The sequence below is a fragment of the Aquila chrysaetos genome, chromosome 2 (genome assembly GCF_900496995.4).
Source record: "Aquila chrysaetos chrysaetos chromosome 2, bAquChr1.4, whole genome shotgun sequence".
Lineage (NCBI taxonomy): Eukaryota > Metazoa > Chordata > Aves > Accipitriformes > Accipitridae > Aquila > Aquila chrysaetos.
Window position 1 is genome coordinate 74,472,476 of NC_044005.1, and position 23,369 is coordinate 74,495,844.

At 38.5% G+C, this 23,369-nt stretch overlaps 1 protein-coding gene across 4 annotated transcripts; it reads left to right on the forward strand.

Moving 5' to 3' along the window:
• The first annotated feature begins 2,248 nt into the window (after positions 1 to 2,248).
• On the forward strand, positions 2,249 to 21,931 carry LCA5 (lebercilin LCA5). Of its 4 annotated transcripts, XM_030003305.2 has the most exons (10): positions 2,256 to 2,386; positions 2,771 to 3,607; positions 5,724 to 5,766; positions 8,375 to 8,757; positions 11,258 to 11,787; positions 13,242 to 13,379; positions 14,670 to 14,766; positions 15,889 to 16,034; positions 17,937 to 18,075; positions 19,897 to 21,931. In XM_030003305.2, the coding sequence occupies exons 4-10, from the start codon at positions 8,559 to 8,561 to the stop codon at positions 20,691 to 20,693; spliced, it is 2,046 nt and encodes a 681-aa protein (XP_029859165.1). In that variant the 5' UTR covers positions 2,256 to 2,386; positions 2,771 to 3,607; positions 5,724 to 5,766; positions 8,375 to 8,558; the 3' UTR covers positions 20,694 to 21,931. The 4 variants fall into 4 exon arrangements, with proteins under 4 accessions (XP_029859191.1, XP_029859165.1, XP_029859147.1 ...); XM_030003287.2 differs by lacking the exon at positions 5,724 to 5,766; XM_030003346.2 differs by lacking the exon at positions 5,724 to 5,766 and having other exon boundaries at positions 2,771 to 2,949.
• Positions 21,932 to 23,369: the final 1,438 nt, after the last annotated feature.

Below are 23,369 nucleotides of genomic sequence, written 5' to 3' on the forward strand. Positions count from 1 at the left end.
CTATAATCAGTAACTAATGATGAGTTAGTTGCTAACCAAGCCCCAAACGGTTAGTCATGACAATTAGTCTATAAATTATCAACACAAAAAAAGTCTCTTCCACATTTTTTAATGCTTTCTCTTGTGTTTTTTTTTTAATTGCTTTTTCTGCTTATAATTTTCCTAGCTACAGTGGGCATGGAGATGGATTATGAATCCCTTTCATCCTATTTACAGCAGCAACAGCATTTCAGATTCTGGCCTGGCCTGCTGCCAGATACAAGCAATACATTTCCTCCAGTTGCAAGCAATAAAATTATTCCGTCTTTGTTATTCTGCATTTCCCTGGATCTTTTTGAAGGACATCAATGATTCTCTGCCAGCGTTGCTGTGATGAATTATATGCTTTAGCTGTTTAGCACAAGGGTGAGCTATACAAAGCCACAGGAGGATGAATTTAAAAAATGATCCACCAGTTTTTGTTGGTTTTTTAAACCAATTTCACAATAGTAATGCAAATATAACAAAAAATATTAAGTGCAATTAGGGACACAATCAAAATTAGGAAATTCACAGACTGGTTGTTGGGGTTTTTTACATGCTTCATGCCTGTTTTCTGGGATTTTAGGATCAAAAAATTAACAGCTCCATTCGGCTTGGGAGACTCCACGTCAGGTCTACGCCTCCCAGGTGCTTTCGTGCTTTTGAAATTCCTGTTTCCATCTCCTCTTCTTTTACAGGAGTTCATGCTGACAAGTTTATGACTGCACTTGAGCCTACTCATTGAATTACGTTTTCAAGATTTTTAAGCATATTCAGAGTTTTTGTGCACAATGTGTGTGTCAGTTTCGAGAATCTCTCAATTCTGACTTTCATAACCATGAATTAATTTTTTTATTTTTCCATTGAAAGAGATACCATTTTTCCTCCTAAAATTTATATTCTGGGGGGATGGCAATATTTTAATTTCAAGTGCATTAAAACTGTATCTTCTTACATATTTCCTTATATTTTATTGTGAAGAAGATGAGGTTTTTTGCCTGAAAACATTACCTTGGTTAACAAAACTGGTACCTTGCCCTGCTTCCTCCAGGTTTTTTTATTTTCATTTAGTGGTCAACGAGCATTAATTTTGAACATTGGAAACTGTGGAGAGACAGTTCTGTCAAGCGCAAATCTGTCTTCCTCTCAACAATGTCCCGTTTATGCCTCCCTGTGCAGGCAGGTTATAACTTTCATATGAAATGTTCTGCTTTATCCTGCTTCACCCAAATTCTTATGTCACTTCCATCACTGTGCTACCATAACGTATTTCATCGGTACATTAAGCGAGGCAAGAAAGATCTGCTATTTGTTTCTTTTTCCCTTCCTCTCTCCAGAAAGAGGTTTGCTTAACTTTGTTATTAAAGGTTAGCATTAGAAAAAAAAAAAAAGAAACAGCAGTAACTTGGAGTAATAAAAGCCGAGGTTTAGAAACTCTCGTACTTCTTTGCGGAATAAAACACAACAGCCTTGTCAAATTGGGCCTGCCTTTGAATTCAAGCTTATTTGTTAGCTTTAACCAGTATTTTTATCCTTTTGTCAGTATAATCCATTTTGCTTTAAGTTCTGGGGTATTTTATAATTTGATAGCATTCCTCTTTTTTTCTTTCCGCCTGGTTTAGGTGAGTTTTGCTTTTAAATGACATCACACACACAGAGTGCATGTGCACAGACAGACACGTATACATGCATAAAACCTGCCACATACTGTTTATTCACCTAGCTTCCCATCCTACTTCAGCATTAAAGCCAAGGCTATTTCTTCCCTTTTTTCTCTCATCTCTGATCAGCAGTTACTCCCGGACGTTGCTCTGACCCAAAGCCGCACTTTCAAACCCCAGACGACGGCAGGTGCCCGCGCCTTCCCTCCATCCCGCTCCTCGGAGGGGTTATGAGTGGAGGGGCTCGCTACCACGCCACGGGTGCTAGCAGGGAGGCGGGGTGCTGCCTCCCCCGGCCCCTCTCCCATCTCGCCCCGAACGCCTCCTTCGACTCCACACACACGCCCCTTCAAAATCAAGATGGCGGCGCCAGGCCAAGGCCCTCGGAGCCCGCCGCACCGTGAGACACCGCCCGCGCCCGAGCGTTGAGCCACGCCTCCCCTGCAGCGCCTCAACCAATCAGCAGCCGGGATGTAGCCTTCCACCAATGGGTAGAGCGGTTTCCCCTCGGCCGCCGCCAGCCCCGCCGTACCAATCAGCCGCCGGGAGGCGCGGCGTGCCGTCGAGCTGGCAGGGCGGGTAGCCAATGGCTGACGACGAGATCCCGCCTCCTCCTCCGCTCCGTTGCTGGGGCAGCCGCTGTCAATAGCCCCCGCGCTCTGCCGCGGCGGCCCCTTTAAGCGTCGCTTGGCAACGGCGGGCAGGTACCGCCGGCGGCGCCGGGCCGGGCCGGGCCGGGACGGGCCGAGCGGGGTATCGCGGGGCGGAGGGGGGACCGGGACCGGGGCCGGGACCGGGACCGGGACCGGGCCTAGGCCGAGCCGCCGGGGGGAGCGGGGTGTGCTGGGATCCGCAGCTGCGGATCTCTGCTCCCGACGCGCCGTGTGGGCCGGGCTCACCGGCCCGGTCCCGGGGCAGTCGGCGGGGAGGGTGGCTGGGCTCCCAGCGGCGGTGTTGGGGCGCGGAGGGAGGGGAGGCTTCGTCCCGAGCAGCGGCGGGTGGCAGGGAGCGGGCCTTCCCAACAGCCGTGTGCGGGGCGGGGGGGCAGCGAGCGCGGCGTCCCTTTCCTCAGCAGCGGTTTATTGCAGGGGTAAACGGTCGCCCTTAAAAGGTACGCTCACGTGCGGTTGTTAGTTGTTGTAAAAAGCCTTACTCTAAAAATAGCGTTCGGTAAGAGCTTCAAGAACTTCTCCCCAGTCAAGGCAAATTGCTTGCTTACCCTCTGGGGACTGGAGAGCTGCCTTCAGGAATGGGAAGGTTGAACTGGGTAAGGCTACGCACACCGGAGGCACACGCAGAAATACCAGCGACGGCCTGGGCCTCCTCGGTAGAGGATTTGGAAACATAAATCTCTTTCCCTGGTTGTAGGACTGGCCTATTTGGACTGCCGTTTCCTCATCTCCAACCTGGGACTTTTTCATTTTGAGATCCGCTGACGAAAGTTACGCTGTTACTGTCACGGCGCCAGATAAATTTAACGTTGGCTTTTAAAACCATACAGCGTATTAATTCGCCAAAAGCTGGTAAACTTAGGAGAAATGCATACAGTGAAGTCAGCAGCTGCAGAAAGCTTCCCTAATAAAATATTTGCTCCTCACTGAAGCCTCATCAGTGAACATGTTTTGATGTGATACAAGTAAATTCTTTTGCTCCTCTCTTTTCCGTGAAAACTGCAATATTTGGATGTGAAAAAGATGGGTGGAGGAAGAGGAGGGAGGCAAATTTCTTTTGAAGTTATTCTTAAGTTCAGCACTTTAATAATGTGGGTTGATGCTTTTGTACCTGTCTGAAGCTGGCTTTCTTGCGCTGTCCCTCTCTCAGAATAGGTGGAAAAACTGCCTGGAGCGTTAGAGTTGAGCATTTGTACTCAGGAAGCGTCATATGGTGCCCAGTAAAAGCATGTAGCAGCTTCTGGTCTTAGAAAGGTATTAAGATTGAAAAGGACTTAAAGAGTTTTGTGAGTTTTGCGTTACTGAACTAAGCTCTGGGTGTACTGTGAGAGAAGAATTACTGAGTAATTTTCCTGTCTCTCTATTGCTTAATCCCTGTAATCCAGTAGTTCAATTTCTGTTTCTGTGATTTACTTAGGAGCGATGGGGAGACAGTATTCTGTCACCATTGCAGTTGTTTTGTGCTCTCTATTTTGTCTGTCATGTCCTTTGCAGTGACCTGGAGCTTGACTGTTTTTTGTAATAATAAGCATGTTTTCAATACAAAATATGTAAATAATAGCAATAGTAGAAGTTGCTGAAGTGAAGGAGCATGAAATTCTGGAAACAAAGCTGTTTCTAAAGTTTGTGCAAGTCCCAGATTTACTTCAGCCATTCTATACTGATCTGATCTTGATGCACTAGGCTTCTAAAAGCACGTGTGGAGCTCTTGAGGGGGAGGGGGTTGGGGTTTTGGTGGTGGTGGACCTGAGTAGACCCACTGCTAACCCACAGTGTTTCACTCCTCACAAATTTATTAAATGTACCAAGGGAAAATAAATATCTATGTGGTTCTTACTCACACGAGTTGAACTTATTTTATAGTCAACTCAAACTAGTTGGTAACAATTGGAAAGTCAATGAACCAAAGCGGTTCTTAATTAGACAGTCCTTAGGCTAACTGAAGTAAAACTCAAATATCCTAGTGATTCATTTATTCTCAAGATAAACTGTGCATTTTTTATGTTAATCAAATTACATTATAAATTGAATTTGGCAGGACTTGACAGACTAAGGTTTCTTGTTTTGTATGGGAAATATGATAGTATTACCAATTTATAAAACTGAAAACAATTTGAAGATTCAGAAAATGTTTCTGGTGATTCCTCAAGGGAGCTTTTATTGATTCGCCTTTTTCAATTTGTTGTCAGTCCATTGCTTTTCAAAGTGCTTCCAGAATGCATCAAAAATTACTGTTCATTTATGTTGCTGTATGTCAAAACGATACTTGGCAAAATATTCTCAAAAGTGAGAAATATCCAGTACAGAAGTGATGGATAATTCTAATCCTTCAGTTCTTACAATTTGTCTGTTTTAAATACACTGAGTTATGAAAAGCATTCTTCAAAAAGATTATTGCCTCTTCAGTGAACACTTGTGGGACTATAAAATAACTGATGAGCTTTAAGTCAGTAAGTGAAAGTGAGTGTTCTTATTTTAATGTATATATAATTAGACATCTTAATGATTGAACTGTAGGCATTTATGTTTTCCCGAAATGAAGTCCCATTTGTTTTGATTCATATTGGTTTTCCTTTCAAGAAAGTCTGTGCATGATGATTTCTTTCTGTCCTTCCGTGTCCTGCAGGCAGACAAAATGCGGGTGTATCTTGGCTATATCTACGCTGTTGAAGATAGTTGCCCCATAGAGTAATCCTTGCCTCCACACAGGGCTAGGTTAACGCCTCGAGATGTGGTGGTGCCTCTAACATTGATGTGCCCACTCCAGGAGCGCAGGACTCCTCTGGATGCCACGTGTGGCCCTGGGACAGACTTGCACCCAAGTAACAGACTAGGTTGCTTGAATTCCCACCAGTTTGTTTTATTCAGCATGTTGTTATGAGCAAAACAGGGAACACATCTTAGATGCAGAGCCAACAGTTGATTGTTAGTCTAATTAAAATCTTAACAGTCTAACCAAAGATTTGGTGTTAGTCCAGATATGAACATAGGTCGAGCTATATATGGTTACAGTAGTATAGGCACAAATTCTAGAACCAAACCCTTTCTCTGGTGTTATCTTTGCCCACCCACTCTCCCTCTGGGACTTGACTGGCTTCAGCTGGGAGGGGGAAGTCCTTACAGCAAGTCGTCAGCATCCCAAATCCTTCCCTGGCAGGAGGAGGATGGTGATGGTTTCTTCCTCCTTGACTTGGGATCATTTTTATATTCTTGTTAACACACTGTGCACCTTGCTCTTTATTCTGTTCTGTTCTATTAATTGATTCATGGTTCCACATTACCTCTGAATTTACTACATGTGGAGTGTTTTACATATGTTGAGTACTTGCTCTTTGTTCTGTATGTTGCCTATAAAACTGGTTTTACCCAGCTCCCAAGACTGTGTCCCGTTGATGACCAGTAATTGAGCACAGGTGAGATGTTACAGCTTAGGGGCCCAGTACTGTCCTGTGTTCGTGCTTTCAGGCCCCTGCGGTCTCCCCATGCCTGTGCTCCTCTATGCTGCGTTTCTGCAAGGGTTGTAGATGGTTCACTCTGCACAGAATAACTACTTGTTATTGCTGTCTGTTAGTTATAAATGTAACAGTAGATGCTAGACAATTGTACAAAGCTAAGCAAAAAGCTGAAACAAATTAGGTAAGTTCCCTGGTTGGGAAATAATTTTGTTGCAGCTAAATAAATAAGCTATAACAAAGCTCTAGGCACCCGAGATGAGGTCAGACAAAGTCTGACAATTTTTGTGGCCCTTGTTAGCTGGAAATGAAGCCTGTGGCTTCAATGACACCACCGCACTTTGTGGTTACAAACGCAACTACTATTCTTAATGTTTTTTTTCAGTAAGGATGACTGTAGTAATATGAGGTCTGCATTACAGCTGTCCAGAGTACTATTTTTATATTTTACATTATTTTAGTGTTTTAATGTAAACACATTGGTTTATACCTTATTTTATATTTTTTGCATTCCCTGAGATTCTGTCCTGTGGAGACAGAACTGATACAGTCTTGCCTGTACACCCTCTAGAGAACAGGTTGTCCCCAAAACTCTGCTTCTGTTTCAGTTTGGGCTTGGTTTGCTCTTTGGGGAGCAAAATAACATACATTCTGCAAAGATGTTTGTGAGGCCAGGACTTAGGAGTGGAGCTGTTTGGGAGTAGGGATGCACCCTGATATGTTCTAATATTCTTACATGATCTTCGTTTTGCGCTCATGAGCATGTCTGAGGGTCTTCATTACACTTAAAGACAAACAAGATAATACGGTTACAGTTAGTTATATACTTTTGAAATGTCTTTAATAACTGCATTATTTCAGAAGAAAAAATAACAGTCATTGCTGAACATTTGAATGCTCGCAATAACTGACACCTTTCAGCATGTGCTTAGCAATCTCTAAGCATAGCTTGTCTTCTTTCTGGGCTTTGCAGTGCAATTTTAGTTTTCATCAGAATCCTCTCTGACATAAGTTTTAGGTGTGTAATTTATTTGGACCACTTTGAAAATATTTAGGTGCTTAAAAAGCACTATTTTGGAAAGTTACTCCCTAAGTAAAGAAAAACGCTCCCTTCCAAATAGTTCAATATTAATTTTCCAGCAGCTTCCCAGTTTAGAAATCTGTTGGGATATTTATTCCTCTAATTCCTTCTGTATAGATTATGAGGGCAAATGGATTCCAGTCACTGGGGAGAGAGTTGTGCTAACAGTGAGCTGGGCCAGAAAGCTTGAATTTGTAATGAAAACTGTCTTGGCAGCTGACATTTCTGTTCTGCTTGGCTATGCAATTCTGCATGTATAGACAGTGGAATAGAAGGCTGAGAAGCATGCTAAGTTTATTTTATTGGGAAATAATACAGTGAAAAATTTACAGCTCGTTTACAGGTATGTTGTATGCCCTGCAGTGTAGAGGAGTTTTGACTGAAAGCTGCTCAATTTTTTGTGTGTAGTTTGCTTTACCATTTAGAAATGGGTGTGGAGCTTATGTCATTCAACAGGCAGAACTGATGGGCTCTGATGCAAGTCCTGTTTATTCACCCATTAGAAGCTTGATGTCCTGAAGTTGGATTGAAGGCAGATAGATGGTGAAATAAGCTTGAGAGCTGTGAAGTCATGAGAGAGGCAGAAGATGTGGGAGGCTGAGCGTAGTCAGTAAAATACTTCCTAAACTGATGAGGAAAACTTTGGGTATATTTGCTCCATTATATTCTCAGGAAGTGTCTCCAAAAAAGGTAAAATCACCTTATTTTGCGTGAGATTAGGGGTTTTTCAGTTTACATTAAAAGACAGGCTGCGGGAGCAGCCCTTCTCGTTTTATACCTGCTGCAGATGTAATGTTTACCATATACCAGCAGTGTGGTGTCTCTTATCAGATATAAAAAACCCAAAAGGCTAGATCTGCATTTTCCTATAAAGCACATGACACAAATGTGTGTGCTTCTGCCAGTTCTTGAAGGCATGAAACACTACAGATGTTGTGGGGTATGAGACTACTTTCCGGGGCAAAGGCTGTGATACATAGCTACAGTCTAATTAGCAGTTAGGGACAGAATGTCCTCCAGAAAAATGGGACAACTGATTTTCAAGCCCATTATTTAACATCATTGGAGTGTCAGAAATTGAGATATGGAAGACTTAGTCAAATTCTACAAATATCTCAGTTCTAGTTGCATGAATAAGTTGTTAATTCATTTGGTTAAAAAGTTCTAAAATATGTTTAAATTAGTTTCCTGAATAGCATCAAACCCTCTCTCTAACCTGGGAGTAATTTCTTATTCTAGATTTAGCTGTCTAATTTTCTGATTTCTCTTTTGGGGATGAAGTGCCTCAAACTACTGCGTGTAATACTAGTAGCATTCCTAGAGTGTGATGTCTGTCACATTTAATATAAATAATAAGGCTAATGTAGCACAGCACGTGGCATAAGGTTATAGGAATCCTGAATAATTTTACAGGTTTTTTTTACCTTTCTTTCTTAACTAAAGAGCAAAACCATTCTCACTTTTTTCTCTCTCTCTAAATTGTTACAGAAAAATGCATTCTGAATGATAACTACTGCTTGCTGAACTGAACTGCAAAGATCTCATGCTTTGGAGATGAAGATGATAAACCCAAGGAAATAATCCAGCTGCTGCCATTGTGGCAACTGAAAGATCCTTTGTGTCAAAATGAACAGTCTTTGAGAAAAATCTGGAAAGCCATTAAATCTGAAAAATGGGAGAAAGAGTAAGGAGCCCAGATTCTGAACATGACAGGAAATCAGAGGGGGATAAAAATAGTGACTCCTATTATTCAGATGAAGATAATGCATCTCGTTCATCTGGCCAGTCGCCAACACTAAGCTATCCATCTACAAGCCAAGAAAAAAGAGATCACAAAACACAAACTTCAAACAGCCTTGTGCACTACCAAGGTAGGTAGATAGCAGAAATTGCTGTTTTGTAACTGCGCTAAAGAGTTAATTATCTCTGAAAGCTGAAATAAAAGTGGGAAACTACCATTATGAAAATCTACAAATAAGGTTCACATGAATCGTGCTACAGATGGCAGGTAGACCATAACGGCGGCCGTTGAAAACTGAAATGAACCTGTTCCTCCATAAGGAGGATTTTTGGTGATTTTCAGAATTGTTCATATTTTTCGTAACTAGTGAACGTGGCTCTTATACTAGCCTTTTGTTGAATCATGCTGATGCTCTCCTTTTGTCTTTGACAAAAATACTTGAGGCCAAGGTCTCAAGGCAAGTCCTTACTATGCAGTCAGTAAAAGAGAGACAATTGTTAAAATTTCTCTGACAAAATACCCCTAAAGATCTCTCTCTTGTGGAAGTCTAATTGACTAAGCTTTACAGTGTAATACTGGGTACTTTCAAAAAATAAACAAATGAAAAGACCACTAATGTGGCAAGAGAGAGAAAATGTGTTTGTTGAAAGTTAGATGCGTGTGGAAATTCAAAAGAAAGTTTTTCTTGGTCCTTCCTTGAGGGTAAAATATCTCGAATTTGAGATGAAGTAGCTCCACCTTTAGCTCCCTCACACACACCTCACCCACATAAGCTGCTTTCTTGGCTGAGATTGTGGGGAAGTGAACATCTCTACAAAAAGGGAGAGAATGGTTATACAGGTCCTGGATGAAGTAGGGATATGAAGCTTCTCTGCTACACTTTGAGAGCTTGATGTAAATAATTGTATGCATTTTCTGGTGAAGTCAGAGCATATCCTGTCTTTCTCAAGCAAGTGCTCTATTTCATTCATAAGTGCTTGATACCGTATTAATTATTTGGTCAACATTATGATCTAGAGTGTGCCAGAAGATCTAACCGTAAATATTGAAGTTCTCCAGGAAGCCTGTCTCTTCAGATCCTTGACAATGTTGGTGTCCTGGTGCAACTGGTGTTTTGCCGAGCTTCTCTGTGTTCAGAAGTGGCGTCTGCTCCATAGCAGTCATGGGTTAGCTTTCCGGGAAACAAAAACCGCAGTTCCACTGTGCTATTTAATTTGGAGGGGGCAAATGAATGACTAGCTCTTTGATTACATAGCCAGAATTGAACATACTTATTACATGGAGGTATTGTGAATGTCATGTGTTCTTTAAGGATGCTGTTCCCCAATTTAGCTATATGGTCAAAAGCGCAAACTTGGTATTGGAATTTTCTATTCTGCCCTAAATGTGGAGAAATTCTTGAAGGGGCTGGAAGTCTAGGGTTAATGGGAATTCCCTTAGTTGGTGATAGGAGTAGCATCATTCCTGCAGTGCATGTATTAAATAATCTTTTCACACCTGAACGTGACATGAGAGTTCTTTGTAAAGGAAAAAAACCCCTTCTTTTATTTGCCCAAGCTGTGGAAAAAATTAGCATGAAGCAGAAAACAAATTAGTATTTGCGCAAAATGTTTAGAGGAAATGATAAGAAGATATTTTAAAGCTGTTATTTTTGCTGTAAAATACTCTGTAGAATAGAAACATGGTGAGTGCCAAAGGGGAGGAAGAATTTGCTGTCACACACACTCGCTGTCTGTGTATAGGTAACTGCACTACTGCTGTATCCCAGCTTTCAAGCCTGAATTATAATCTGCTGCTCAGGATGTTTCTTCCTAACACTGATGTACCTTAATGAATTATGCAGTCTCTATATATTCAGTTGTTTTAAGAGATATTTTTGGTGGATTATATGCTTCATTTTTTGAGTGTGGGTTGAGAGGCAAATAAGATAGAAACAAAATGTTTAGCCTTTATCTGTGGGGATGACAATAAAATAATAGTATCAAATAGGAATGCGAGTGATGCATACTGGTAATCAAATAAGGATACTGTGTGGAAAATAACTTGTGATACAAGAATAAATTATTTAGGGGAGAACTGAATTTTCATGGGATTTATAATTTTGCTTTGGAGGCTTTTTGCATTGAGCCTTTGAAATCTGCTGTTTTGTCTGTAAGCATGGCAGCTGGATTTGAAAACACTACTGCATTTGTCTGAGGGAAATACATCTTGCATAATACGTGACTAGCTAACGCTCGGCTAATTGTTGCCATTTTAAAAGCATTTGATAATATTGTATGCGTAAGAGTACAGTATTTCTAAAACGTTTTAATAAACATCATCAAATATTAACAAAATATGACTGTTATTTCTGATACAATTTGCAGATGATTACTTTACAATGGTCCTATATTAATGGTTGCAAATATTACTTCTTACAGTCAGATCAGACATAAATCTCCATTTTTTTTATCTATCAAAAGAAGCATAAGTCTATCATATATATGCCTTTTATTGTCTGGTTCGAAAGCTGCAATCTCTGCTAAGTATTGTAAAATTGTTTCAGGCAGAGCTTTATTCCAAGAAGGGTGTCTGAATAGGCAAACTGCATTGTCTTACAGTAAACATGCTTTTTATTTTTCCTTTCTTAGCCACAAAGAAATTGGGTTCCAAATATGCACCAAGCAAAAGAGGGACGCGGTGGGGTTTCCGTTCTCAGAGCCTCACTAGGGATTCTCCTGCAAAAGATATAGATCTTGTTACAAAAAGAGTTCTTTCAGCTAGGCTGCTGAAAATCAATGAGCTCCGAAATGAACTGACTGAACTCCACATCAAACTAGATGAGCTGCAGAAGGAAAACAGGGCACTGAAGAGGCTTCAGCACAGGCAGGAGAAAGCCTTGAATAAGTTTGAAGATACGGAAAACGAAATCTCACAGCTCCTTGCTCGGCACAACAATGAGATTAGAATACTAAGGGAGCGCCTACGAAAATCTCAAGAGAGAGAACGTGCAACTGAGAGACGGCTGAAAGATTCGGAAGATGAACTGTACAGAACAAAAACTGTCTTGCAGAAACTGAAGAAGCTGTCTGCAGATAAGCACCTTGCCGAAAGAGATGACCTGGCAAAGAAACTAGCCTATGCGGAGAGCAGGCTAGAGGACAGTGAAAAAAGAATTAAGGTGAGATGACTTTCTTTTTGTAAGAAACTCTGGTACAGATATTTCGTACCATAATGAGCTTCATAAACTGTATTTTTTCACAGTTGTGGAGCAAATAGAAAATAATTTATTTTTTTTTTTACACATAAGTAGCATCAAGTAAATTATTTCCAAGGTGATTATATAGTTATATACTTGGTATTTGTGCATTCGAATTTCTGTTTACAAATTAAATATATTTTTGTCAGAATATATCCTGTGGACTTTTGCTTTTAAGTGTTTTTATAACTACTAGTAATGTTTCAGAAATGCATGCAGCTGTAATACAACTTTATGCAATCTAATTTATCGTCTTGGAGGGGAAACGTGTTAAAAATTTTCTGGGTATTTAGGGAACAGTATACTAAAATTCTAAAAACCACATATATAGTAATTCTTTTTCAATTTCGTGAACTGCATTCATGCAGTGTTTGATTGTCCCCTATTCTGCGCATCTGAGAGCTGAGCTGAACAAAATTACAGAAATTTTTTTAATATTGAAATGAGCTTTAGAACACTTTACAGGTATCCATTGTAAAATTTTGTGCAATATATTTTAATTTTGTTCAGCAAAAATGTTTACATTTTTGTAAAGATGTCTAAAAACCTCATCTTAAAAATAATTATGTTAACACTATTAAACTGTTGGTAGTTCAGCTAAAAAACTATTTTTAGCTGAAGTTATGTTGGTCATTAAAATGGTGTTAAATTTTGGTGTCTATATTAGTAACTAAACCTAAATTACATTACAGAGATAATGTAATTGTGTAATTGGGAAATCCAGAGGATTAGCCTGGAAACTAAGCTTTCATAAAATAAAAATCCCAAAATACCAAGATACATACTGCTGAGTTACCCAAATCACCTCACCCTGTAGTGTCACCATCTGGCATCTGTAGTCTTATGATCAGGTATTTCAGCATTTGTAGTACTGGATAATGTTAAAATGAATCATGCTCTAAAAAGTAAGGGATTTTCTTCTACTTTTTTTCCTTCTCTCATCATCACAGGTTCACTTAAAACAGCTATTGCAAGATGAGGGTATGTAAATGAAATCACAATCACAAATTTGTTTTTAGGAGAAAGGTTAAAAATTATTTTTTGTCTTCTTCCTTCTAATCCTGCACTTTCAGGGAGGTATTCTGTTTCTTAACCATCAGTTTGAGATTTGGTTTAGAGATCTGGAGGTCCACTGTGCCAAGAGCTTACTTGTGTGTTCCCATTCTGTCCTCAAATCACCTCTCAATACTCCAGAAGGATGAGCTGCAGCATCTGCAGGTGCTCTGTCTGCTCCCTCAAAGTTAGGATTAAGGGTTTAAGTGTATTCAGTGTTACAGCAATGGTGGAGCCGGTACCTGAATCCAAGAAGCTGGTTTACTGTAATTTTATGTAAGTAATTTGACTATTAAAAAAGTATTATTTCATTTTAATTGAAGGATCTGGAAAAAAATCTTGAATTGAGTGGTAGCAGTTTTCAACGAGAGTTACATTCAAAGAAGAAAAAGATGTATGAGGCTCAAGAAGAAAATAGAGTTCTCCAAGAAGAGCTTCATCAACTAAATCAGAAGCTGAAGGTAAAATGTGAAGCAATACAAGTTGCTAACCTTGTTCTGGCATTTTATCTTTGGAAGTATCTGTAATCAGGTTTGAATAGTTTACCAGTGACTGCACTCTCTGATGTGTGCTTAATTATATACCACACGTGAGTTCTTTTCCTGCTTTAAATTGAAATGTTCTGTGCTCTGCCCCTACAGTGTTTATAACAGGAATGCGTCTACGTTAATCATTATTGTTAGCACTAGTTAAGAAAAGCAAGATCAAGTACATAGCCAAACATTGCGATTAAACCACAAGATCTACTGGAAAATTAGGTTTTGAAGGCTTGAATTTAAAAATAAATCTGCAGGTATATACAGTACTTTATGTTACTAAGGTACTTGCATTACAGTAGGTTTGTGTAAAGATTAATTTCATGTATTTGTGATATCCACGTGTATTGCTAAATTTGTGCAAAGGTTTATTTGCATCCCCCCACCCCATCATTGCCCAAATTCTAAATTTAAAGACTGAAAATACTGTTGTGTTCGACCTAGTCAGTTTATCTTTAGAAAAAATAATTAAATAAGACTTGAGCTAAAGTACTTAGTTGCTAGGAGAATTTCCTTGAAACCCCAAGTCTCAGACATATAATGGAGATGCACCAGTTTACCACCTTACTAGCTACCAAGCAAGTAGCGTTAGTAACTCAAAAACTTACTTGTTTAAAGTAAGTGTTTTAAGCCTGATTTGTTAGTGGAGAGTTTAATATTTTGAAAATATTTTCATTATCTCATGATTTCTGATAACTGGCTGTTCATTTCTGTATTTTATTCAATAAATGTCATGAAAGAAGAATATGTCTCTAACTCTAAGATGCAGTGGGCCTCTGCTCCCTGGTGCTGACATGCCCTGTGACAAGTAACATTGCTAGCATTGAAATGCTTAACTCTTTACAATACTGAAAATTCAGTTGTGCAATCTATACATACATTGTAAGTCTTATTCAGATTTATGGCATTTAGTTTTATTTTCACTACACAGATGTTCCCCCCCCCCCCCCCCCCGCAAATATTTTGTTAATGAGTTTTAGGGGGAGGGAAGTTCTGTCTGCTTTTTTATAGCATAAGCAAAGTTAGGAATGTGATTGTTCTCCTCAAAACATTGGATGTAACTATTGATTACTCTATATTACAACATATTACTCTATATTACAACATATTACTCTATATTACAACATATATTTTTAATTTAATTTACAGCTTTGCTAATGACTAGTAAATGAAATGTTAGTAACTCATTGTTATACCTGCCTCTTTCATTCACAGGAAAAAGAAAGAGAACTTGAAGCAAAAAATATATATGCTAATCGTATGTTGAAGCTATCACCAAGAAAAGACACGGATATTATACAAAGAAAAAGAGGTAACTTATATAAAGCAATAAAGGCAGAAAAATTAATAGCAATGCTTTTGACCCTACCACTGCTTGTTCAAGAACGTTTACTTTTTTGCACTGCTTTCAGCACAGCACTGGTTACAAAGAAGGGCACTTTGTTTTTTGACTATTCTCTAACTGCAGCAGAACCAAAACCCAGAACTTCATCAAACAGTGTTCTTAACTCCTTTTGTACCAGATGTTCCTGGGTGAAGGAGGAGGGGAAGATTGTTTAGTAAATTCTCTTAATAGAGCATAGATAATGTCTACATGACAATAAATTACAGAGGCTTTAAAAATATGTAACTTCACTACTATGAATATTTTGGTGATGTTTTTTATTTATTTTTTTACTAATTCAAATTTACTGTCTGTCAGATGAGCTGCACTCTTATTTTTCCCTCAAAGAGTACATCTGTCCCAGAGCATAATCTTCGAAAAGTATCAGTGCAGTGATTTCTTCTGGCGTGACAAGGCAGCCTCAAGTCTTATGCTACCCACATAAATATGTGTGTCTATATGTGTGTCTCTGTGTGTACTCAGACTATTTTCACTGGATCAGTAGAATCTACTTGTCAGAGGAAGCAGGAATTTATGGGACTGTTTTAAATATTTAATGCCAGCATTTCAAACAGTTTGTCTGCTGCTCATTTTATTATAGATACCCTACTATCATTCCATTTTGGATTCAGAGTTTTTTAAATGTTATTCCATAGACATAAGTGTATGTGTTTCAAAGATGCAAATAAGTGAATTTTCATTTTATGAGTTTGCTTCTCTACATGTAGCTTCTGTGACAAGCAGTAAGATGAACAAGATATTTTGTGGGGATTTTTTAACAGATACTCAGTATACTGTAATGACTTTATAAGTAGCTTTAAGGCTAGGGGTTTTATTATTCTTTTCAGTAGAAGTTTTGCATGCAATTTTTTTTTAATTAGCTTTAGCAGATCCTGAAAACAACTGTGTGAAACTTGTCAATACTTTCCACTTCCATTGGCTCCAATACAGTGTTTTATGTTTGCTGCAAATCATTAAAAATGAGAGATAGGTATATTGTGGGATATTTTCAAGTGAAAACATGATTTAATTAGTTTGTATTTTCTACAGCCAACAACCAAAATATTAAAAAAGGAGCACAGCTCACAAAAGGTGTACAGACCAGTGGATACTTCTCACCAGTAGAATTTCTTCCCGAATCAGAACTTGTCTGTGGTGACACAGTAAACAAGAAAGAAGGGATTCTTCCTAAAATAGTGAGTTCCATAATAATTTGAGATTTGCTCCAGATAACTCACTTATTAGACTGAATGTTTAATGCAGAGCTTATATTTTAGAAAATATGTGTAAATGTACAAGTATATAGAAAATATAATTTAGAAAACATTCTGATCTTTAAGAGAAACTTTACCCTTACAGAAATATCATTCTCCATTTTGTGACACTTAGTTCATCATATTCTATGTCTTACTGATAACCGTTAACTCAATCTGTTTCTTTTTCTGCCACTGTCGTTTCTTTGAGGTTTTTAAGACTACATTTTGGTTTTCTCCCTTTTTCTTTATTTCTAATTCTTATTTGAGCAATCTGTTGTAACAGTGCTGGCTGCCTTGTCTCTCTTTTTGCTTTGGTCTTAATTATGGTTTCTTTTACTTTCCAGATTTATTTCACAATGCATAAATGTAACACTTCCTCTTATTGTCATAGTGCTGGTATTTCTTCTGTCGTTTTTCCAGCTTTGTGAATATGGTTGGATTTTTTTGTTTTTCCATTTCCCTTTTTATGATAAAATAGTACCATTAGAAGTATTGCTAGTAATTCTGTGACCTCAGGCTAAAATCAATGAGATTTGTAAGGTATTACAAATCAGAGTGACACAGATTCTGGTACAAATTGTACAAATGCTGATTATATAAGGCTAGGACTATTTGTCAAAATAATGCTCTGATGATGGTCTTGACTGGCTTCCTGGTAGGACTGAAGCTTTTTCATGGCTGTTTCATTCGTATGTTCTCTCTTCCAAAATCCTTTCTGTAAGTATGGATGTAGTTTAATGTATGCATTCTTCCAGCATATACTTTGGTGTGTGAGTTACGGAACTACACAGCTGGTACAAGTGCAGCTCATGGAGTCCAACTATGTCATCTTACAAACCTCTCTAGTTCGTGTATGGCTATTGCTTTAAGAAACGTAAATTAGATTTGGGTAGCCTGTGCTTTCATGAGTTTTCTAAGTGAAGCATTTTAAATACTTGGCCACCATCTCTTTTATGAAGTTGTTGGGGTTTTTTTTAAGCATAATAATGATAGTCTTGTACAGGAAGGAAAAATACTTGGAAGTTGTTTTGGCTAATAGTCATATTTTCTTTGTTCTTTAAGTAGTAACTGTTTCTCTTCTTTCTCTTACAAGTGTATTTTAGTCTAGAAGCTTATTTTGCTCTAAAATAAGCACAAGCTACAAAGTTAGCACCCACATGTTGGATTACGTTGGCTTTCTCTTCACTTCATTGCCACTACTTTTCTGTGTTAGTGATTTTTACTGCTGACATTAGTATCTTTTCTGCTTAATCAGAAGTTAATCTTAATCAGAAAGTTCTTTCCTTTTAAATGTGGATGTATATGCACTAACTGAATTTTTCAGCAAAGATTAAACCTTACTCTTTCACTGTTTGTTACTTAATACTTCATAACACTGTGAAACTGAATCTACAACCCACTCACTTGAGTCAAAAGATCAGATTGTGGAAATAGAGGGTAACTAATTGTTTGCTTGTTAAAAGAAGAAGGTGATGGGGTCTGGCCTTCTGTTAAAGTCCTTGAAAAAGACAACTTCTGACTTCTAAAGAGAACTGCCCTAACACCGTGATAATTTTACTTTATGATATCAGAGCTGCAACTTTCCTGAAATGCTTAATACAGAGTAGAGTTGATTGTCTATTCATTTTGTTTCAGGTGCATAAAACTATGCTAGAGGTGATAAGATTTTAGGGCCAAACCCCTAGGTTGTCAAATCTGGTTTAGTTTAGATGACTTGCTCATTTTTATGTTTAATGGTAAGAATGTGATTTCAGAATGACATAGAAGTTCATATGATTTTGTTTGTTTGTTTTATTGATTATTTTCCCCCAATAGTTTCAGTTTTATATTAATTTATTTCAGGAAAAAGAAACTCAAGACAAGGGATGGAGAGAGCAAGCAGACCTCCTCAGACAAGACCAAGACCAGGAAAGGGAAGAGAAACTGAAACGTTTTCCGGAAATACAGGCTTTAGAGGAGAGGGGTCTAAAACTTCGTGATGGTAAGGAAATGGGCAGCTGAAAGCTGGAAAATACACCATAGAATACTAATCAAGTGAGCCTTCTAGTTTCTTGTGAGAAGAGCAAAATGATTTTGCAGAGATCACTACAGTGGAAAATTATTTCCAGTTACATTATGCAAAGAGAATCAGAAAGAAATACGGGATATAGAATAATCTGTGCCCTGTACTCAGCTGTGATTAAGTATGCAGCAGCAAAAAATGCTGTCCATGAAAAAGTATTGAAGCCTGAGAGATTTTGCTTTACAAAATAAGAATGACATAGCAGGTAAATGCTGATGTTATCTCTGACTTGCTAGATGTTATTGAGGTAGGCAGTAGATTTTTACTATTGTAGAACAAATCTGCATTTCTTAATATGGCCTGTTTTTTCAGTACATATCTACTTCACTTGTATCATTTGAAATTGTAGTTTCTCTTTTCACTTGTGGTTATCTGAATTATTTGGTGTGGCTATTTGAGTAATGCCAGTTTTATTGTTATCTTTTAATATTGCTTTTTTATTCATTTGGTTTTCACATCTTAATGACTGATATTCACAAGTCTCTTAATCTAAAGTATTTTAGATGGACTGCATCCTGTCATGTTAAAATACTCTTTCAGTGATTATAGTTAATGAACAGTAACACTTATTCTAGATGACAAGGAAGAATTCTAAAAATTTATAGCTGCTTTCAGAGGTAAATTCTGTGAAAAATCTTCTACCTCCACTGGCATCAGTGCACAACTTATATAAGCGAAGAATCTGCTCTGTTATGTCTCTGGGTAAGATGATTTGACCACCTTACCCATCTTACAGTATAAGCTTATATTTTCCCCACCTTACATTACAGAAAGGTAGCTCCTTACTTAATTTGGTATAGTGATATGCTATTGAAAAAAAAAGATATTAAAAATATTAACTGAACTGTTGCAGTTATTGCTGTAAGCTTGATCTGAAGTACAATAGATAACATGGAACTCGATGAAAACATCAGTCAGAAATTTGAATAAAGTGTTCAAAGGGGAATGCCAGTATGTCGAAGGGGCCAAGCAGTTGTATTCAACTTTTGGCCAAACACACGTCTGTTGTCTTGATAGAAAAATATTTTGAAGAGATAAATATTTGAGAAGCTTCCTTTTTCTTGTACACATAAGTATTTGCAGGTTCTATCTAGAAATTTATGACTGTTTTGCACCTTTGGTGTCCCTTTATAGCTATGCAAACTCACATTTGGTATTTGCACAGACACTCTTATTGAGTTCACGTGGTGACACAGAGAACACTCATGTGAAGGTGTTTTCTGTATGCAGCAGATGCAGTATATTTAAATCATTCACTACTTGAAACTGGTAATGACTCCTTTGACTTTGCGGCCTGATAGCTTCACAGGAATAGTTCCCTTTATGGAAAGAAACTGAAACATATATCCCAGAACCATCCTAATGTCAGTGGTGCTGACAAAAATAAAGTACTGTGCAAGTCAGAACTATTAAAAGCAGTGATGTTGTATTCATTTTCATTCCCACCCAGGAAATGGGAAGGCAATTGGCAGAAATTAAATTCCTCTGAAAATTCTAAAACATGAATAATGCCCTTATCCCTTTGGAAGATGACAGTAAACTGTTATATCTTAGCAGAGAACCTGGTGTGAATTTAGTTGTAATTTTTGAGTAATTTATTTTTTCAGTAGGGAAACCATATTATGTATAGAAGAGTATATTAAAAACTCAATGGCTTTTGCTTGCATTATTTTCAAAATAATCTTTTAAAGGCATTTTAAAACTAAACCATTTTAAATAATGTTTAAACATTTCCTGCAGAGTGGGAAAGGGAAGAATATGACAAAATGAAAAAAGAAAGCAGCTTTTTATTGGATAAAGAAGAGAAAACAAAGATGGAGACAGAAATCCACAAACCTGAAGTAGAGAGAGAAAGCACTGAAATGCTGGAAGAGCGGCGAAAAAGAGAGTTCCTGCTTAGTAAAATGCAAGAAATTGACAGAGAAACGCAAAATATAACAAACATGAAACCTGCTTCCCAAGCACCACTCATAAATACAGCAAGAAAGTCTGATTCCCTGGAGAAAAAAGAAAAAACTAATCAATTCTTTGAGATTCCTGGGAAGGTTACTAATGGATTTCCTGCAGATGACAGCCAGGATGATGCCACAAGAGCACAAGGGCAGAAGCAACGAAATCCAAGGACTGTAGATATAAGTAGTAAGTTAACATTTGGTAGTTATGTACCTTCCTTTGGGAAAGGATCGGGGAGACCGAGTTGGCTTACTCAAAAAAGTGACAACATGGAAGAAAATGTTAAGGAAAATGCAGACTTCAATAGTAAGAAAGAAAAAAAGTCCAATTTAATGGAGCAACTCTTTGGAAGCAGTGCCAGTACCATTCTTTCTAAAAATAACGATACAACACCTTTTGACATAAATTGGGACTCTAGTAATACTCTTCTTGTCGATAAAAACAGTAAAGTCAAAGAAGACAATGAGCTTTTTGGTGAAGGAAGAAACCTAAACAGACACCGTTTGCAGCACACTACAAGCAAGCTAGGAGTTAAGACCCTTGGTTCTTTAGAGGATGAAATCGAAGAAGTAATCTTACAATGATCATATTTTTGTATGTTTCATATGTAAATACTGAAAAAATATTTTCATGTAATATTTATTAGATACAGATTTGAAACATTTCAGATATATTGTAAAGCCTTATGAAGGAATAATTTACATAAATGGGAATATGTATAGAGGAAAGATGCACTTTGATAAAACAGCCTAACCTACATGCAGGAAATTTCATCTGAAATGTAATATCCAAATACAGACCTTGGAGATCTGGCAGTGACTCTTTTGGCAGAAAGACAGGGAAGGTGTCCTGAGGGACTTTGATAGATGAGGTAGGTGCTGGCCGGCTGCTTCAGTCAATCAGAGAAGATGCTTTCGCCCCAACTTGGGCTTCAGACCGACTGTCCCTGTTGCCGTGTGGCTCCATCTGACTCGTGCAGCTGTGGCCTGGGGTCCACGAGGCTCGGTAGCGCAGAGCTGGTCGGGGTGCCGTAGGAATGGAAGGACTTGCCGAGGCTTACGCTCACTTGCGCCCTTTGCTCACGTTCTCTCTCGCACCCTTTGTGCTCCCTCTCCCTCTTGCTCTCTTGTGCACTCTCTCTCTCACTCCTGCCCTTTGCTTGCTCTCGCCCTCTCTCTCTCGCCATCGCTCTCTAAATTTTTGAGACTTACTGATGTGTAGTGGTATGTTAAGTAAATTACACTTCTCACAAGGGAGCATTATTATTTATTGCAGAATAAGTTGGCTAAGAAGTCGGCAAGCTTTTACGTGGCAGCCCTGGCATTCAGGGCAGCTACTAGATGAGGATCTCTGGCTAGCCAGCGCAGGAAGTGTTGGGGTTTTTTAACACGTAGGCTCCTCACAGTACACTGCTTTTCATTTGGAGTACTTCTTTTAGGCGTCAGATACTTTCTTTTTCAGGCACTTGGAGAGTCTCTTAACTGTGTCACGAGAAGGCATGTGTAACATCAGTGTCATGAAATGGATAGAAGAGACGTACCTAGAACAAAGGCTCAGGTAGAAAGAGAATATTCTACACTGCAATCATGTTATCTCAGAAGAACATCAACAGAAAGAAAATTAACTCAGGAACAGCTGATCTCTCTTCTGCATAGGTTTTCTGTAGACCTCACCACCAAGTTTGTCTAACTCTTCTCATATATTCAGGTTATATTTATTACATAATGCCATTTTTTGTAATTTCTGAATTTTCTATGTAAAATTCCAATTATTACTAAGTCATTTTTTAACAAAATGGTTTTATTAAATGACTTGAGTAAAATTTTTGTGTGTAGATCATCTTTAACAAAAAGTTCTGACTTTTTATATCACATTATTGATATTGGACGGCGGGGTGGAGAATTGGTAGCAACATTGCTAATGATGTTATTCACTGCATGGTGCCATGTACACAAATAAAAAGGTAGGCAATGAAGGATTTAGCAGAGGCATTCCAGAAAATAAGCTGAAGATCATTCCTTACTAGAACAGCAGGTTTTGAAATGCATCTCTGATATGCTCCCTATGAGCCTGGTTCAAAACATACTAAAATACAGAGAAGAATTCTCATGATTTCAAGATGCTTTGAGCCAAGATTTCTCTGAACACAATGGCTCTTCTGAAAAGAAAGGCTGGTGTCTGCCTCATGCAATAGCTTTGTTTGCTCCCTGATTCAGAAAGAAAATTAGTCACAGATCCAGACCCAGTGTGTGGGACCGTTCTCACTAGGCACCCTGTAGTGAAGAGCAGCTCAACTCATGTTCACCTGCTTGCTTACAGTCCCAATTATATTGATTATAATATTAGAGAATTGAGCTGGTTCATTTTGCTTGCAGATGGTCAGAATATCAATTCTGGTCAGGACAATTCTGACCAGCAACAGTGAATTTAACTATCTGTGTTACTCTTCCACAATTACTTTTTTGGGGGAATACTGTGGTGTAAGACATAGAAGTCTGTGGGTAAACACTGTGGGTGTTTGTGAGTGGATGGTTATTTGTCTTAACTTTCTTGTCCTAATTGTGGGTGACTGCTGCCCTTCTAGAAGAAGGCGCTTTGTTCCTGAAGATACTGCTGGGGTGAGTTGTTTATTTTTCTTTCCTGTGGTTGAGGATTCTAAAGCTTAAAACAATGATGTAGCTGCTGCAGTTATTAAGGATCATGTAGCGTATGGAGAGTTGGGTTTTTTTGTTTCTTTGCAACTCAACCCATTAACATCTGGCAAATTCTAACTATCATGCTGAACTGATGTGCCCTGCTGTTTCAATTATAAATGTTTAGTTTTGAAGCTGTTTCATATTATCAGCCCCTTCTTAAGTTCACAAATGTTCACATCCTGTTACCAGACTCTTCCTGAAGCAAGCACTGTGGTGACTTGCACAAAAAAAATAGTGTATCTGCATTAGGAAGGTGAAAATAAATTAATCTGCTGGGAACACTATCACAGGTATAGTTTCCCTTTTCCCCCCATTGCTGTCTATCTACAGCTTATTCTCTTTTCGTGCTGCACTTTCTAGTTTTAGAGTTACTTGTATGCAAATACCATTACAGTTGAAGTGTATAAAGCCAGCGCTTTGAGAGGGAATCTTCTGTTTGTGGGGGGAAACCTTTGGGTCCTTTTAACATCTGTAAGCAGTGCTTCTGCTGTTGAGTAACAGTTTTCTACTGACTGGAAGCAACTGTTGCAAGGCCTTAAAAGGGTCTATGGACCTTATGATTGG